General features: G+C 41.8%; 2 protein-coding genes across 3 annotated transcripts in view; one reads left to right on the forward strand and one right to left on the reverse strand.

The window, feature by feature from the left end:
* Nucleotides 1-866: 866 nt before the first annotated feature.
* Nucleotides 867-3533, reverse strand: LOC119736072 (N-alpha-acetyltransferase 80-like). Of its 2 annotated transcripts, none has more exons than XM_038210081.1 (2): nucleotides 3260-3533; nucleotides 867-2373 (listed from the first exon to the last, which is right to left on the reverse strand). In XM_038210081.1, exon 2 carries the CDS (start codon nucleotides 2257-2259, stop codon nucleotides 1657-1659), a length of 603 nt encoding a protein of 200 aa, XP_038066009.1. In that variant the 5' UTR covers nucleotides 2260-2373; nucleotides 3260-3533; the 3' UTR covers nucleotides 867-1656. The 2 variants fall into 2 exon arrangements, with proteins under 2 accessions (XP_038066009.1, XP_038066011.1); XM_038210083.1 differs by lacking the exon at nucleotides 3260-3533 and adding an exon at nucleotides 2686-2862.
* A 14593-nt stretch (nucleotides 3534-18126) lies between these two features.
* Nucleotides 18127-19251, forward strand: part of LOC119735623 (DNA-directed RNA polymerases I, II, and III subunit RPABC3-like) — a 55259-nt gene continuing 54134 nt past the window's right edge. Inside the window, exon 1 of the mRNA XM_038209406.1 lies at nucleotides 18127-18297. Coding sequence (XP_038065334.1) covers nucleotides 18225-18297 — 73 coding nt within the window. The 5' untranslated portion in view covers nucleotides 18127-18224. The remainder of the gene's footprint in view (nucleotides 18298-19251) is intronic.

Consider the following 19251-nt stretch of genomic DNA (forward strand, 5'->3'; position numbering starts at 1 on the left):
AATTAGAATTTTGTTTAAATATGGATCGCTCTATTTCATAAAAATAACATAGGGCTAAAGTGCATGCTATTGACTAGTAACTGACAATTTCACTTATTTGCATACTCTATTCCAAAATCATGACTATTTTATTAAAAAGATCACAAAATTAAGCTCACAAAATTAAGCTGTCCACCACTGTCCACCACTGTTCTACGAAATAGATACAATGAAACATAAACGTTTTCCCACCTCCACGAATGAACGAAAACTTGCAAAGGAAAACAGACAAAGTTCCCCATCAATATTGCAGAAAACAATTAACGTATCTCCTTAAATGAGAAAAACCTAGCTCAAAATGAACGAAGGACTGCAGGGGCGGATCTAGTTATGAACTCCGTTCGGGGGGGGGGGGGTCCGTGTGGGCTCCCCCCCCCCCCCTTACCCGGAAAATATTGAAATTCACGATGCTTTATCCTGCATCCTAAGGCAATTTGAGAATACACTTAAGAACTTTAGTATTCCATTAATTATTTGGGGCCCCATTTTACAAGAGTCGTTATTATAATTATTATTATTATAAATTTTTGACAAAGTCATGGGTTGTGGAAAGCCCATCTTGAACCTTTTCCCGTATAAAATAGGATAAAAACTTAAAAGTAATCAGTTAAAGATAAAACTTAAAGTAATCATGTAAACTGTAAAAAAAAAAAGGATAATAATTGAAATTTCACGTATAAAAAGGAAAGAAAAAATAAAATTAACATGATAAAATCTATGACCAACCCAAAAAACTAGAAAGATAAAATAGACGCGCGAACAAACATATTACACGAACACCCTCAAACCAACTGGCCAACAGAAACAAAGGAGATAAAATAGAGATATTATCAAACAATTACACGCAACAATAAATCGTTTAAACTAGTAAATATAATTCTGAAAGATAGGAACAAAATAACATAAAACAAGGATGGGAATGCACAATAAAACTAAATTACACACAACAGTGAAGCATTAAAAGAGTTAAAAAAAAAAAAAAAAAAAAAAAAACATTAGTCAGCGGCTAAACGGGGGGGGGGGGGGGCAACTCCGATTCGCCACTGGACTGGTACTAAATACCGTGTGAAATTATACCCTCTGAAATGGTAAAAGAAAGGTTTAGAAAACGATAATTGAAGATGGTTTTTACCAAGCGTACCTATGGGCACCAGTTCTTAAAAGTTGACGGTTTTCGTGAATTAACCACATGTACATGTACTGCGAGGATTATCTATCCACTGGTATGGCACCTCGACGTCATGTTCAACAATCAGTCAGCAGAATGGAAAAAAAAATCATGTCATGGGTGCTGATTTATGGATTTTACAAGAGTTCGTACGCAAGAGTTCAGAAGCGCTATAGCGACGAAATCCACTTACAAGACCAGAATAATTTTGTTTTCTAAAAAAATGTGTAGTAGGCCTATCCGTTGAGCTTAAACGATTAGTTATTTTGCATTCTACTGAAGATTATGAGCAAATATTGTTTTGCTTCAAACGACAAAAAGGAATCAAAAGAAATTGATCCTATGGAATCAGTTGACAGTTACCCACCGAATAGGCCTTCATAGGCCAAGGCAGTTTCATGTCTGGTTCCCTACCCCAAGTTCCTGTCGAGCTAATATAATGCAGACTTTTAGCCACTTAGCTTCTTTACAAACCACACACCAGTATCCCCGTCTGCTACTTCTTTCTGTGTTGCTATGGCGCCGCCCTCGTACTCTGACTCCCACCCTGGATACAGGACGTTGCCATGCCAACTGACGGTTCCCAAAGCACGATAGGTGTGAAGCAGGTTGGCTCCAAAAGTGTGCGGCGCCTCATCACAGATGTTATAAGACCGGCTAAGGTAGTAATCTTTGCGATGGAGAGAAGTACACAAGTGTAACTCCGCGTATGCCATCTCTGCAAGCAACTCCTCCCTTAACGCAATCGCTTTCCCACCCAGGCCACGCCCCCTTTGCGCCCTATCCACACACAAGCTCTCTGCGTACAGCGCCCGCTCCCTGTTGATGACGGGGATGAAGCGGACATGACCCACTAGGCTTGCCTTATCACGTGCGTCGTCTGGGTGCTCGACCAATCCATACGAACATGGCGCAGTGGTGAGTTCTTGCTTGACCAGCTTCGGTAGAAGTTCCGCCTTGCATTGCGGCCATTCATCCTTTAAGATCTTGATGCAAGCAGAGATGAGATCGGGTATGGAGCGCAAAGGCCTCAAGGAATACGAGCACGCCATCTCAATGAATTAAAGTACAACCAAGACTGGTTGTCTTTGTTCTGTGGCCAGCGCAGAGGACCGTGATACCAGTTTCAATATCGCCAAAGGGAGAAGTGAATCAACATCGGAGACCTAAAGCAGCAAAACGACATACTATTACGTTTTGATTTTGAAAACAAATGCTCAGCCTAATGAATATAATACCTCGGAAGCTGGATAAATTTGAGGTTTATGCTTTCACCAAGAACGGTGCAGGGAACAAATGATGGAATATTCTGTCGCCACATTTTGCTGGTCCCAGAGGGCCATCTTAGTATCATCTGACTTACTGACTGACTGACTGACTGACCAACTGACTCCCCACTTACGCACTCACTCCCCCACTGACTCGTCACTGACTGTCACTTATGAACTAGATTAGTTAACTATCTCATCTATTCCTACCTCCATGCTATACCGTCACTTATGATCGACTAACATTGGTCTGAGATCAGCTTGATGAGGGTTTGCCTCTGTAATTCATGAAGGCCTACGTGACTTGTATGATGTGGCATCTACAGGCATACACACCCACACAAACGTGTGTTCACCGTCGATCGTGGACGTCCTGTTGTCCCTCTTTTGTTTGTAACTCCCATAGGTTTTGAACACGACCCCAATCGCGGACGTATGCCGGGAATCGTGGAAGATATATATTCTCTTTTGTTCTCAGGTATTTTTTTGTCCACAATTTGAAAAGAGGAACACGTACATACGTACATAATACATCGTTACTTTGGGGCTTATTCACTACAAGCCTACATTTTCAAGCAGCTGTGCGCAAAATGGGCTGGGTGTGGTGCACGGCCGATTTGATCCGTGGCCTATTGGGTACACGATGACGCCCGGCTCACAAGTGACAAGTAATACGTCAGTGAGTTACATCATTGAGGTACAAAACGCAGGCTTTCGGCTCACCCCTTCGTGCACAATTATGTCTACACTACAGTAAATTACGAAGGCTTCTGAGTGTACTTACCGTCCTGGGATATCAGTGTGCACTTGTAGTGGGATTAGTCACGTCACGGCTAGCTATACAGCTAAATTGTTTCGCTCTAAGCCACGATGGCCTTGGCGAAAGGCTAGCGTCATGCGTGCATCCAGCATACATTCACATACACTGTACATCATTGTCCAGTTATGCCCGTGTGATACACGTTTCGTTCAGCCCAATAAGCCATTTGCGAGTAACCTATACCCTTTGGGATTTACATTTGAAAAACGTCTGGTACAATGACTTGCTCAGAATGCTTGGCACATTTTAACTGTGAATTCTCCAGACCAAAGACACTGTTGCTAATCACATGATTCGGGGCAAGCTCTTGCATAGTTACGTAAGAGACGCTCAGCACCAATACATCGTTCACAATGGGTGAGAATGGCACAAAGACACCAGACCATGCCGGAGCTGGGGGTTGCTAGCATAAGGCTTGCCCCGAATCACGTGATATAGTAACAGTCTCTTTGGTCGGGAGAATGCTAGGTTAAAACGTGCAAAGCATTGTATTAAGTCAGCATTCCAGATTTTATTCAAATTTAACACGCAAATGGCTTATTCATTCACGCTTCTTGTCGTACTGACCAATGAGGTTGGAGGTCATGTACCCTCCCTTTTTGTATTTAATTGTCCAAGGTATCATAGAACAAGGAAGGTATGAACTTCGGTGGGTTACACGGGCGGCCTCGATGCTTTCGGTCATTTTAAGTTTGTACACACTTCTATGAGGCCATTGCTTTGTGCATAAACAGTAACAGTGACCACTGACCAATAATGCTCCGTGAGGGCGCCTTCCATGGCCACACCTCGCCGGTCGTGGTTTACGACTGCGGTTTATGGCAGTCAGGCAAGTATGAATGATGACTGGCTAGGTCACAGAGCGGGGTTCGGGTCGAAGTGACCACGCCAGTGGGCATAGTGACCGTTTTAGCCGATTTTCGGTTAACTTTGACAGATTATTTGTTTTAAAAAAACGAGTTTGACAGAAAATTTGACAGAATGGATTTTTTTTGGCAGATTTCTGGCAGAATTGTGCAAAAATGGATATTTGAAAGAAAAACAGCAAATTTTCAATAAAAAATGGAACATTTGTTTACAAAAGCTTCAATCTTTTTAAACAAACCCTTGCAAAATAGGACAGGTTGCCTGGTCTAGGTGCTGAGGTTCACTGGGAACCAGATTTATTTTCGCAATTTCATATATATTATCTTTATGTGGTTATAGATTGTTTATAATGTAATTTGAACATTAATTAAGGCAATATTACAACATCTGCATGTGATTTAAAGTGTTTATAGTGTATTTCGAATAATTCTGGGGAATTTGGCCAATTTTTGATTAATCTGACAGAGTTTTGAAGCGCATTGAGCAGAATTTAGTCATGACCTTACGGTTACCCTGCCAGTGGGATTCGTTGTTTCAAAGACCAAGACCAAGTCGAGAAGCACAGGGTACATTTTAAAAACTACATCGTACTTTTACCTTCTCGATTATAAATGGAAACATCCATTACTCCACCAAAGAATAGTACATATTCTGTTGTACTTTCTTTAAAATGTCCTCCTGTGTCTTTCCATACAGCTCTTCGGAATTCAAAGATCCCTCAAAATCTTTCTTTTGTATAGTAGCTTTGGCTTTTTTTCATCAACAAAAGGGGGAGGCGTGCGTAATAAAAAAAAAAACATCGTAAGATCCTATACGTTCAGAAAAGGGGGATCATCTCTATTATCGAACACCTTCAATTCAGAAAAGGGGAGAAAAACTTCAGAAAGTTCATTATAAAAATGAATGAATTAAATTTACAGTTTCTATATACTGATATTATCTAAATTCCATTAAGCAAATCTGAGTGAATGTTTTAGGATAATCTAGGATATGAAAGCCCAATTCATAAGCTTTCTTTTTAGTACAAGACTCATTCAGATCACTCATGTACTTTTCAAGTTACGGAATTTTAAACACAACCACCGTTTTAAAGTTCTGTCCACGGATCACACAAAAAAGGTGTGCGTTCTTTCAGCAAAACGAAAACAATTCACACATCCCCATGTGATTTTGTTTCGTTTTGCTTGAAGAACACTTACCTTCTTGTGATCCATGGACGGAACTTTAAAGGGAAAATGCAACATATGCAAAACATCAAAAAACGAAATGATCACGAAATACCTCACTCTTTGCGTCTAAAGCATCCTTTAAAATCGTGGTTCCTGGTGTGCTGACATTTTCAAGAAAAGTTCTCCAACGCTGGTAGGCCTGCCACCGTTGGAGAAAACTGTTTTTTTTTCTAAAAATGTTCCTAATTTTTCATAGTTAGTTATTAAGAATGTTCTTTGCAATTGATTACACGTGAAGGGGTTACAAGCCTGCATGACTGATTCTCTGACCTAACATTCCCCAAAGTGTATTAATTGCTCCGTTTCATGTTAAACTCATCACCCTACATATATGTCAGAGACTATAATAATGTTGGTGCATTTAGGGACCAAAAACTACCGGACTAAAAAACCCATGCAGCTTGAGGCTGACTTTTACAGCGGAATAGGAAAGAACGATTAATTATCAAGAATTAATAAATACCTTGGAGAGTTGATGGTTTCTGATTGGTCGAGACTCGATCACGTGGCCGGGCATTAACGGTCATAATGGACCGGCTTCAAAGATCAAGCGAATACATGTAAATGGCCCCTGAACCAGCATTGATCAAGCCCCGTTCAGCCCCATGCAAGCCAATGATTGGTCAAAATATAGTAACAGTCCTGCGGTAGCTTTTAACAATTGAGCACTGTACATGCGCTCAACCCCCATCGCGTGAGACTGACGCGCGCGTACGCAACACAGTTGCTATAGGGATGCGTGCGTGCGCGCGCGTAAGGAAGTTTTGAAACGACATCATACAGTATATACTGAGGATGTTTACGACGAAAACGTAGATCTACGATTTATTTACTTTGAAACACTTCACCCACCGACATATTTACCTTTCCTAAACCAAGCATCTTTGTAATTCCGGACACATGGAATATGTAAACGAGATTTCAGCTTCCTCCATCAGGTAAAGATATGAAAACATTGTTGTAATTTGTTTCGCTACGGCAGCAGTTTCTGTTGAGTTTACGTCGTTCGCGTTATAGCTGTTAAGCTAAAATATGGCCCATGAACATGAACACAAAAAAGTCTGGAAATATCGCCGGAAAAAAGTCTCAAAATTGGAGCATTATAACTGTTAAAACTTCGTCTCGGTCCATTAACAGCGGTCACCCACACACCCGGTCATTATCACGCAGTGAAGACCGGCTCCTCACACTGTTATTCCCTTATTAAAGGTTCATGATATGAATTTTTCTGAGGAACGTACACAGTGTATTTGTGCGACTTTCTACTTCTCTTAAATGCATGTTAAGTATTTTACATCCGTTTTTGGTTATTTCTATTTAAAAGTGCCCTTAAGCCTAATTCTTTCAACATTTAAAAAGTGTCCATGTTTTTTCCCCCGGAAAACAGAGGGCGATGTGGCTGTGAGAATCATTTCAGGAAGACACTGCGCAGTTTAAGTTTTGTGGTGAAATTGTGAACCCAAAAAGTTTGGTCATTGAAAACATTTGTGAGAAAAGTTTGTTCATCGGGCTTACTGCCATGTACTGACACATCGACGAATCACCAAAGAACAGAAAATTACGACAGAAAAATATCAAATTCTGGCAATGGTTTGGTGCTGAAACAGCTGTAACATTGAGGTTTCTACCGCCCTGAAATGACATCACACTTTTGCTCATGAATATGCACATACATGTGTAACCCCAAAAGGCACCAAAAGACCCTTGAAAATGGCAAAACGAAAATTGAAAATAAGGTTTAATTGGACAAGGTGCGTTTTCAAGGATTGCTTAAAAAATAAATTGCAGGTTTTTTTTTTAAAGTCTGTTGGAATGGACTACGGCAGCAGGCCAGGGCAGAATCGTGTCCACATTACGTAGACTCTAAAAACAGATTGGTTGAAATAACCAATATTGGTTAAAGAGGTTGTGGAATGCTCGAAGACATTTCCGTCATTTTTCGGGTATATGTAGCCTAAGGTGTGATGAAATAAAAACGACTATTGTTTCTTTCATGAAATGAGTACAAAAGGTACTTTTGAGAGCTGTTTTTCAAGTCCTGTCATGCCTGTTTCGACCCGAACGTGCAATTTGTCTAAAAGTCGTCGTTGCGGGCAGCAAACATAACACAGTATATCGTGACGTAATAAACAGGACTCCCGATGCAGAGTAGTATGAACGAGTCCTGTTTATTACGTCACGATTTACTGTGTTTTGAAAAAACAGCTCTCAAAAGTACCTTTTGTACTCATTTCATGACAGAAACAATAGTCGTTTTTATTTCATCACACCTTAGGCTACTTATACCCGAAAAATGACGGAAATGTCTTCGAGCATTCCACAACCTCTTTAAAATGTGGACAACATGTGGTTGTTTCAATATAGCCAATGTTGAGGACGAAGCCCTAACGAGCTCAGCAGGCACACGAAACCGAAGTTCGCGGTTGTTGTTTAGTCCTGATCGTCATGTCGAGTCGACAAAACAACGAACCAAACATCAACATTGGACCATCGAGGCGACAGGAAATGCAAACGCGAAATTGCAACATCACGGCAATTATTCGCACTGCGTGAAGCACGAACCGGTCGCCATAGTCAGGATAACGTTTTTCAAACTAGTCATCAGGCAGGTGTTACAATTGGTCACAAACAGAAGTTAGAATGACGTCATTTCTTCTCGTATCATGTCCAGTTCACGCGAATGCGAATACGAAGGAAATGTTGTAGCCACGACATTATTCGCTGCGCCGAACGTTGCCGAGGTTGAGATGTGTTCAACTTTTGCGGATTCGCAGAGCGAATTCTTGACGTGTGCCACAAATCGTCACCGTTTTCACGAACAGCCACATACTATATATATTATGTTGATTTTGAAGTAAAGTGTTTTCAAGATAATCACAAAAGAAGTTTCTCATATTTTAAAACTGCAAGTAATACTACTTTGCAACAACTTTGTGCAGCAAGAAAACCATCACACGATTCTACGTGAGCTGAAGTTTTACATAAACCCGGTAACAAGACTTAATAAAGCAGTTAATTAGTGGAAATTAATTAGTAAAGATATGTGGCTCTTTGTGAAAACGCAAATTCACGTTTCCGACATATTGGCCCTTTCTGTTCAACGTGTATTTCCATAGGCGCGCGTGAGTACGCGCGCGCGCCTGAAAATGTAACAAAGATATGTGGCTCTTCGTGAAACCGCAAATCTCATTTGACCTACTTTTACGTATTTCCGTGCAATGGGTTTTGTACGTGTTCAAAGGGCCAAAATGTATGTGGCTCTTCGTGAAAACGCAAAATGCAGTTATCGAGATTTCTGCCCCTTGCAACATTAATGTAACTTAGAAATTAATGATGTTTTGCTTACAGAAACATGTCAAAATGGTTAAGTACATTGTTTTAATGCGAAATATCGAAAAAAATCAAAATCGAAAAAATTGTAATTTTGGAGATATGTGGCTCTTCGTGAAAACGGTGACGAAATTTGCGATTGCGTTCGCTTTCGCGCCGAGCATGAACCGGCCTTTCCACCCACGTGATGTCTCCAAGGCACCAAACATTGCTTTTTTTGGTCAGAATTAATCGAAATATCATTCTTATATCAAAAGAATGCCACGGTTCCAACGCTCTCTCCACATCCAAAATGTATCCTTCCTGCGGTAGACGTGAATACCGGGGTTGCAGAGCGCGGCGAGTCAAAGGGAGACCATTCCCTTGTCATTTTGGAACCATTTATCTTCAAGCTACTGCTAAATAACTTTAATCACGTCTGGGTTCATCACGACATAGTTCTAATTTGAGGCCGTTTCAGTCATTTATAAAGTTACTAAGGGAAAGAGCCATATTACGAAATATGATTTTACCCACCGGCATACATTTGATATTTTCAAATAGGGTAAAAGCAAGGGCGGATCCAGAACCAAATTTTCGGGGGGGGGGGGGAGGGCTCGGGTATTTTTGGTTCGAAAAGGGGAAGGGGATTAAGTATAATATCGTGCGCTATCTCCACAATGTAAAACTAACATGTTTGTGTATCTGATGACATGCGAGGGGGATACGCAACGTTTCAATTTATTTCCTGAAAATTAAAACAAAATGGGGGGGGGGGGATGCATGGGCCCACGTTGGGTGTCACCCCCCCCCCCCCCGGATCCGCCAATGGGTAAATGTACAATATTCGTCATAGTTTGTCAGGTTATTCAAACAATGTGCACTTACCAGCATCAGTAGGGTGACGAAACTACGCACAGTTGAATCCATGCCGTCTGCTGTCTCTCTGGGTTAACTGCTTTTTGCCGGAGAAATGTTCTTCTTCTTTTTTCGGAGAAAACAATATTGGAGGGATTACAATAATTGGTCTTTGTGCATTCCAACGCCTGACGCCTAGCTGTCAAGATCACGATGAAGATGAAGGTTGGTTACTTCGATGAGGAGCAATTTCTCAGCCGGATGTTTTCTAGACAGTTTGCGGTAAACCGTGATCCAACGCGTTTCATCCAGTTTCAGAGAAATCCAAAGATGAGGCTTCTTGAGCGTTTCAATTGATTGCGTTCCCTTTTAAGTGAGTTATGGGATAAATACGCTGAGTCGTTGATCATTATGACGTGCGGGTATAGTACAAGGTACTTCTCTTCCGTTAGTTGTGTTTCCTCGTCTTGCGGAGTTAGAAATATCAATCAGTTTGCAATCGAGTCTTCTTCCATGGTCAGATATACATCACGACATAGTCAACGGAAGACCCACTTGCCTGACTCCTCCAAGTTCAAGCCAATTTACTCAGCCACTGCCTCAAATTTGTGTTGTCTCACCGTTCAAAGTACAGATTCCGCATGCGTGGTAGAAAAAACTCTTCCTAAGCCGTTTTGAAATCTGGCTCATGCCAAATGCAATTCAGAAATGTATCAGAGATGGGAGAAGCCGCAGAGAAGCCGGGATATCTGCAATTTCACAACACGGACAAATTTCGTTTGAGCATTCCCCTCCGTTTTCTACCGCAGACTGGACACCCAACAAGCTTCCCTGCCGAGTGATCGAAATCTCAAAGCGTCGATCTCTAGTCACTGGCGATCTCAATCTTGCCAGCCGAATTATTGGTGATGCTTTTCGGCGGTTCCGCACGAATACGTCGTTCCGACGAAAGGCGCGATTTTGTTGTGTTGACTTAGGCGGTTCAGCGGCAATATATACCCGCGCCGCGCGCTCGACACTGACTTTTGGCAGCAAGTTGTGCGCACATCACGGGTCCCGTTTCCCAAAACTCGTCTTCGTCTCCTATTCGGGTTCAGCTCTGGCTCCAGACGCTTGGTGCAGCAAACAGACCGGATCATGTTCCATAATTGTTCACGTCACGTTAAAAACACATGTGCGCATGTTCAAGCGACGTTAACAATAAAGGGACCGTTGTGTTTGCTGCCACCAACGTCTCAAAACTCTCCCAAGGAGCTTTTCGAATGAACTGAGCATACTGTATGGCCTCTTAGTGTAAAAATCGGAGTCATCGGATGCTCACTACTAGAACTATGGGTGCGTACCGGTAGAATGGGCCTTAACCCATCCGCCGTGCGCATGAATAAAAGTTATACCCTCAAGATATTCTATATTAGAGAGTTCTGAGAGCCATAAAATTGGGAAATCGAAGAGATATGGCAATGAACCTCTGGCCCGGACTTGGGGCTTCCATCTGAGCATTTTCGAAGCTATTGGACTCGAAAGTGGCGCTATTTTGCCATGTTGTGGAGGGATCGTTTTTCAAGATGGCTACTTTTCCGCTTTGGGAGAATTTCTCGAAAAAGTCAAAGGTCAACCCAGAACCCACCCCCAAAAAATGAAAAGAAAATGAAAGATGATATGTTGATCATCATTTGTCTGTGCAGCTTAAATACCTGTGAGAGTTCTGAGTATGTTTAAAAGCATTTTGAAGTATGTGAATCCCTATGGTCGAGATGCTGAGCCTAATGTTTCCTACCTCAGAGGCCGAAATCATGAAAAGCCTGCTGCCGAAGCTGAAAGGAAGCCGAGATTTGTAAATAAAACCCCTTGGCCAGTGATGCTTTGCTGCCGTGTTATTGCCTCGTGCGTTGTTAAAAGTGTTTGCTTATAAATCACCCGTTGTCGAGCTGCTCGTGCGTGCTTTGACGGCATGGCTACCAAAATATTGACGTCAATCCACGTTGAAGACTTTGGGGATGGTGTGAGGCAAACAACAGTACTGCAGTGTAAAATTAACACCTAGTGATGATTATAAAGATCAACTGAACGGATATGGTTCGATTTAAGAGACAAGTTAACACCACGTGTTTGCATGGCTGCGTGCTAATGGGTTCTTTTATACGTTGAGGGCTCCTTTGGATTGAATTGTTTTAACCCTAAAAGGGCCGAGGGCGGAATCCGCCCCCCCCCTCGACTTTTCCGCGATAGCCTTGAGAAAAAAAATAATTCGCGACCCGAGCTGTTATGACTTTTTAGCCTCGAGCCTTGCGCATCTTTTGATACCAAAAATATAAAAATCGGACCACGGGTTGCCGCGCAGCGAAACATTTTCCGGGGCTACGCGCCGTGAAAACTGAATTTTCCCATATTACGTCGTGTACACGGAGCAGAATTACCATTCGTACATATGAATAATTAATTAGCCATAATTCCAAAACCTTTTGACCTATAGTCATGAAATTTCTTGGGTATGTTCATGATGAGTTGCTCTATGCATGTACCGAGTTTCAAAAATTTTCGTCACTTGATGGCCGAGATCTTGGGAGAGGGTGGTCGGAATTCGCCCCGCCCCCCGGCTGAGAGGTGGTCAAAATAAGCCGGCCCTTTTAGTTTTAGGGTTAAACTGAAGTAGAAAGATTACCCTCGTGAAAGATTTCAATAAAAATAAACAAATAAACATATAAGAGTGGTTGGATGAGATAGAGGAGACTTAGGAGTAAAGTCCTGAGACACAAAATACCATTCAACGATTATGATCAAAGGAGCGGTGAATTTGTTTTCGTAGAAATAAATTTGTTTCTAATATTCAAAGCATGATAAAACGTTTTCTTTACCATTGTCTTATTATACCGGTAAAATATATTTTGCAATGTTTGCAAAAGACCGAGATGTCTTTGAAACAAAAGCGAGACTGCAGTCACAAAACGAAGACGATTTTTGTCCTGAGCAGTTAAATTGATCCAAAGATCCAACGACCTCCTCTTGAATTCATGGCGGGACGGACTTTGGCACGACACTTCATGCCAAGCCTCTCCTCTTATCTAGAACATCTTTTGTAAACGTAAGTAAATGTACTTGGGTGTGAGAGTGTTTGTGGACACGTTTGACAAGATAATTTAGGAACAGGATCTACACGTTCAATCTTAATTTCAATAGTATTTTATACGCAAGGTATCAAGTATAGGCAGTTTCGCGAGTAGGCCTACATGCTCGTATTGTCAGTGCAAATTTATTGCACCATGGACCGCAGACAACTACAGATCGTAGCTTCAAAAAGGAGAGAGGGAAAAAAAACGAAAACGAAAAGAAAAAGAGGCTGATTAATAATTACCAGGTTCTTCCACATTTTTGGCGGTTGTCGGTTATAGATTTTTCCGTTGGCTTATCTAGCTCCCAGACCTATGTTCTTGAAACACAATGGTTCTTGAGTCTGGATGCTGAATGGTAACACATAGCAACCGATGAAAACTGGTGCGCAAATGAAAAGATGTCGGATGACGTCAGCCCGCCCCCACCTATTTCATTATATTCCTTGTTTACATGCCTGTTTATCGTCGGTTGATTGGTTCAACAATAATCATTAAGGATGTCCGGGGCTTTTTTGGGTTTTTTTTCCAAGGGTCGGTTTGGTTGTTATTGCGGTTGCAGTTGTGATTATCATTGTTGTTGTTATCACTGCCGTTGTATTTTGGACGTTAACATTCAGATCAGATTCCACCCGAAACACGCGTCATTATTGACCTGACGCTCTTATGGCTGAAAACAATACGTTTTGGGGGTCAACATAACACCTTTCCGTGTCAAAATGACACTACTCTGGGTGAAATGCCCCGGAAAATTACTAAGATAAGTGTCATCGTGACCCGAAAACGTGTCAGATCAAATCAGGTTCGGATCAAGTGGGTCGAATCAGACCACTGATCTCTATTAATAAAATGACTGAATAGCGTTTCGCCCTATGCGTGTGCACACAATCGTGTCGCCCTTGCACACACGCTACGGCCATTTTGAAGCTCCCTAAAATGCCCCACAAAGCACGGATCCGTCTGTAAAAAGCACAGAATTACAATAGTTTAAGAAGCATTTTGGATCATCAAACAGGTTTTTATTTATTCTTCTTTTGCAGTGTTTTATTTCACTTACACTTTGTTCAAATATTTAATTTTATTTTATGTATTTGCATAATTATAGGCTGCTGCTACGTGGCCAAAGGGAGCGTCAAAATGGCGTCCAGTGACTTCATCCCCCACGGCCCGCAGCACTATCAAGGCAGTATAATAGAGAGCAGTTAATCGGACCCGAGAATATAATAGACCTGTTCAATTATTGCAATGCGAATATTCTTCGGAGACTATACATCATATGTTGTGTCAGACGGATTAGCAGTCGTGACGAATGCACTAAAATTGTAATCGATTTTGTTCAGGACTGGGTTTTTTCCTGCTATTCGTTTTGGCCTCTTTTTATGCAGTTGTGGATCTGGGGGTGGGGTGGGATGGGGGCTGTTAGGGGGTCTAACCCTCATCTGGCACTGCCCCCAAAAAATAGGAAAATCAGGCAGAATAAATATAGCCACACCTCCCTTTTTGGGGCAGGGGACATACACGGTTTCCCCGAACGTTATGCAGAACTTCTGGACCCGGACCCGTACCACCAGCCTGCGAGCCGGCATAATTCAAGCCAATCCAAGTTCCCAGTCTCTTCGGTATTACTAATTAATTATTGATTGTCTGCATTATTGCCATAATCTAATTGATGTGTGGCTCGACAAGAACGAGGCATCTGATGAGAGGAATATAAATCTCTGTCCGTTTTCTTACCAGGGCCTACACCTCACTTATCACTCAATTCGAGTGTTTTCTGTGATTGATGACTTTTTCCATTTACTTCTCCTCAACCAATAATTATTATTGTACAAGACGTGGGTTTTGTACTGTCGCTGTACGTTGTACTTTGTTGATGTCATTTTAGTCTCATTATATTCCTCCGTGTCATTATTCATTAGGCAAACTCTTTAAGACATCTTCTCTGGCGCAAACCGAGATTTGACAACTGCTAATGAACGTCTCACGTTCTACTAAGGCTCTAGTAATATACTATAAGCCGGCAGGTTATATGGAAAAAGGAAGACAGTATAAGAGACGAAGTTGTACTTGAGCTGATGTGGCTTATTCGGTTGGCTGTGATGCACTCTGCCTAAATTCTAGATTCCACTGGGTTTATATATACATTCACTGGACATTCCAATGTTACATCGTTCTTACATGTTTTCCTGCCTTATTAGGAATTATCCACTAAGTTTTGAATATTAATAATACAAGACTGAATGGAATAATATTTGGTTTTCCTTATAAGTCCGAGGGCTGATTCACTGTGGCCTTTCCTTAGCCATTCCTTAGATGTATTTACCGGTAAAGTGTTCCTGTTCCTTGAAGGCATACAACTTAAACATGATATCTTGAAATGACACTTCTCTGACTCAAGTTCCGGGTCATTTTGACGGAAACCTTGGGGGTAAATGTTACTTATTGTGATCCAGAAAAGTGTCAATTCGACCCGAAATTTCAAGTCAAATAGAACCTGGATTTCGGGTTACCAGGGGCTTTTTAAATTGTACAAAGTGAACGTTTATGAGGATGAATTTAGATCTATAGCATTTAACAATTTGGTGATATAAGTCCCCGAGTTTGTACTCCCGAGAACATCAGCAGATTTGACCTAGAATCGGGGTCATACGTTCAGGGTCAAATGACACTTTTCCGGGATTGTTTTCCGGGATTCATGTTGACCCAAAAAACTTAGCTTAGTTATTAGTTTTTGTACCTACCCCTGAAACTGGCTTAACGCATTATGCCCACCTTAATTTTACATATTGAGGCAGGTACCTGATTTTAATCCTGCATTGCTTTTAATTAGCTCCTGAGTGATTGTGCTAAGCGCATAATTCCGCTCAGGAGCTGCTTAGTAGCTCCGTGATTGACGAAGTGATAATGGCCTCCATTTTGTCTCCAATTCCCAGGTCTCGGACCATGTTCTCTCAAAGTGACTGAGAAGTCTCAATGATCCCAACAATATGCTCAACACCTCTAAACACAAGTTGGTAATCTCTCGCATCAGCAGCCCTCCCCCCTCCCCCATCTCGTCAGGACGGAACATACTTCCGATCTACAACCGCCCACGCCATCCTCCGGAAAGCCCGAGCGTCGCAGCCAGGCAACCGCCGAAACGCGATCCCGTCCCGCCCGACTAATGAGCTCAGTCAACACGCTGCAGGCTCCGGACATTTTGACAGATGACTGCTCTTTTTTTACGAATCTTCCTGCGTGCAATTAGAGAGATTTTGTTTTTACTATTGCCTCTCATGCCATGTGTGTATTAGAAGGTGACACCTCTCATTCTGGGAGATAATAAATAGCTGTCGGATCTCAGTCCGTCGAGCTTGTTTTATGCCCTTGTTTGTCTGTTTGCGGACTCATGTTTGCTCTGCCAGTTCATGCGGCCTGCATCACCGGTTGATGATGCGACTTTCTCGACTTCTGCACAGACCTTCCTCGTGCTACGTGACAAAAGAACGAAGTGGCACAATGCACTGCCTGGTTTTAAATTAATTGATTGTTTACTGTAGGTCGAAGAAACCAGGTCTATTACAAATGCTGAAGAGATTGGGTGTTTACACAGTTTTTTTTTTAATAAAGATTTCAGCGATATTAGAGTCAAGAATCAAGTCTCCTATGTTTACATGAACCACTAAAACCTGAACACTGCATGCGTGGCAGTTAGCAGTTGGCCGCTAGTTCATTACCATGTTGCGCACTACAAAATGACAGACTGGTTTAAAGCATCCTGCCGAAATCTTCTACAGAATTCACGACTTGCGGACGGGCCTAAGACTTTTTAATCTGGACCAGACAATGTCTGCCATTTTTCAAAACCGATTGGGCTCGCTGTACGTAGCCTGACACTAAACGCAACTTAAAAAAAATACCAATAATAGATTGGATGCATTAATTTAACCAAGATGTATTTGCCGCATTCAAATTTAATTTATTTGCAACGTCGTATCACACAGCCGATAATGGAAATTGAAAAGCAGGCTTTACCTTCAATTCGAAACAAGAAAGCAGAGTGGTGATGTACACGCACCGTCGCAGACAAAACAGTTACATTTTTTTAAACTACACATCAAACAGAGAAACTACACTCAACCAAAAAAGAAAGCCCCCCCCCCTTAATACTTTTTGTCTAACTCAAAAACTACTTGGCACATCTTGCTCAAATTACGACTGATCAGTACAGAAATTCCTTAGCAATCCCGCCATACTCTTTTTTGGCCGAAAACAGTGATAATGTGTACAAAATGATGCACTTTATGACAAGTGGTACCGAACAAGTTGCACTTTTGTACACTTGCAAGGTGAGTTTGAACCGCAACATGCTCGTATACAAAAGTGCAACTGTTTTCGGTATCATTTTGTCATAAATTGCATATATTCGTACACATTATTACCGTTTTGGGCCAAATAAAGAGTATGGCTGGATCGCTAATGAATTTTTGTACTGATTTGTCGTTATTTGAGCGAGAGGTGCTCAGTAGTTTTTGAGTTAGACAAAAAAGTTCTCTTTTTTTGGTTGAGTGTATCACTAATATGCCGGGATCGGACTGAAACAGGGGCACGATAAAAACAACAGACCTATATCAACCTCATGACAAAACGCTAATAGATTGTTTATTATGTAGACCATGCGGGTAAAAGCTCCAGCCGTCGGGTTTTTACTATAACTCTTCCTCATAATGATGTTTGCGTCGTTGTCTGCATGACAACGGCTGTAAAATCAAAATGAGGGCGCTATTCAGAGAACATAGCATTGGCAGTGTGTTGTGAACTTCGACTTTTTTTCACTCGGTTTGCACGGGAATAACTGCGCTCGTTCATGTGATCCGTTGGGGCCCTCAGTAGGAAGTGTTAGGACAGGTGGAGCTTCGGCCTACCCCTCATTTATCTTCCCGTACATCCCTCCCCCCTCCCGCCCCAATAAAGGGGAAATTGAGAACGAAATTACGAAACCTAGCTCTTGAGAACAAACAAAGCAATTGGTTGAGCTTGCCGTGGTGGGCTAGCTACAACCCCTTCAAAGGACCCTATTTTAATTGAGACAAAATTCGCAAGGTGCCTTTTCGGGGGGGGGGGAGGGGGGGGGTCATATTACTTTGGGCAAGTCCATTTTCAAAGAGCGTGTTCTAAAATGTTGCTGGTCAAATTTGCCGAAGGAATAACGACCCCCCCCCCCCCCGACTGCATATTACAATCGGTTTGTTGTTTCCTTGGCCTATTATTATAATAATTTCAAAACATTTTTTATTGTGTTGTTTAATAATTATTTTGACCCCTTCTCTTTCTATTCCCACCTTTAAGTCAAATTGTCATCACGAATGTTAAAATAAATACAGTCCGGTCTGTCCAAAAGGCTTGATCAGGGATTAGGCCTTCTGTTTCTCGAAACCGTGCGACCTTTTTTTGCAATAGCCCCCTCTCTTGGCCAAAATTAGCCAGCCCAACAACAAACGCTCGCGAATCCGCGCCAGACATCGCGAGAAACGCGGGTACATCAACAAGAAGCCGGGTAGCAAATCGACAAGTCACAACATGTCCGGGGTACTGTTCGAAGACATTTTCGACGTCAAGGACATCGATCCGGAGGGAAAGAAATTCGACAGAGGTGAGTCCTTTACGGTCCACGTTTTGGACCGATTTAAGCGAAGTAGGGTGGGGGATCTGTCCGGTTGTCGCACAGTTTGTCGATTCCTCGTGTGAGCTCATGGGCGCCGCCATGTTGGAAATGCCTGGAGCGTGTGTCATGAGATGCCAAGCGAGTCCAGACATGTCCCGCATTCTTCAGCGTTTGTCATGCCCATACACGATTCGGGCCCGTTGTTCTGAAAATGGGGTAGGGTTCTTCATGCCTTCTTCCTTGGTGACATTCAGACAGATCTTTCGTTTTGCATCATTGCGTGAAATTATGCTGAAAACTCCTACAAATAAAGGAAGTCAGATTTTAACTGAAGGAACCGATTTTCTGCCAAGACATGACCACAACTTTTGAGCGGTTGATCCTTCTTGAAGTCAGTCAGGGAATTCGTCTCATGATTGTGGATATGGGATGATTCCAAGGTATGGACTAGCATGACTATAAATAATATTTAATGGTGTTTGTTCTGTATGGACTTTCTATTTCTAAATTATGTTTTTTTTTAAACAGATATGTTCGGAAAGAATGTTACATTATACAATTACAATCCTAAACGCTACTTTTTTTTCATCATATGGGCCTAGGCCTATAGTATTATCTCAATGAAGCCTTAACTTAAGTTAAAGATAGCTTGAGGAGCTCCAGCTCATCAGGATTTGACATTTAGAGCTGGAAGTTAATGTACATGTACGTTGTAGCCAGCGGTCTAAAAATGGTGGGGGCCGTGAAATTTGGCCTCAACACAGCCGCCAAAATCTTCAGTTTTTCTCATATTTTAAGCAGTTTTGTTCTGTTTCAAGTCGATGCTTTGCTTTGTGAATCATTCACAAAGCAAAGGATGGACTTGAAACAGAACAAAACTGACTAACATATGAAAAAAGAATGATTTTGACAGCTGTGTTGAAACCAAATTTCACAGGCTCC

This window comes from Patiria miniata, unplaced genomic scaffold, assembly GCF_015706575.1.
Source record: "Patiria miniata isolate m_02_andy unplaced genomic scaffold, ASM1570657v1 HiC_scaffold_29, whole genome shotgun sequence".
Classification (NCBI taxonomy): Eukaryota; Metazoa; Echinodermata; class Asteroidea; order Valvatida; family Asterinidae; genus Patiria; species Patiria miniata.

Bases quoted from the DNA above. Each gene is read 5' to 3' on its own strand.
- LOC119736072 (XM_038210081.1), bottom strand. From the start codon at position 2,259: ATGGCGTGCTCGTATTCCTTGAGGCCTTTGCGCTCCATACCCGATCTC.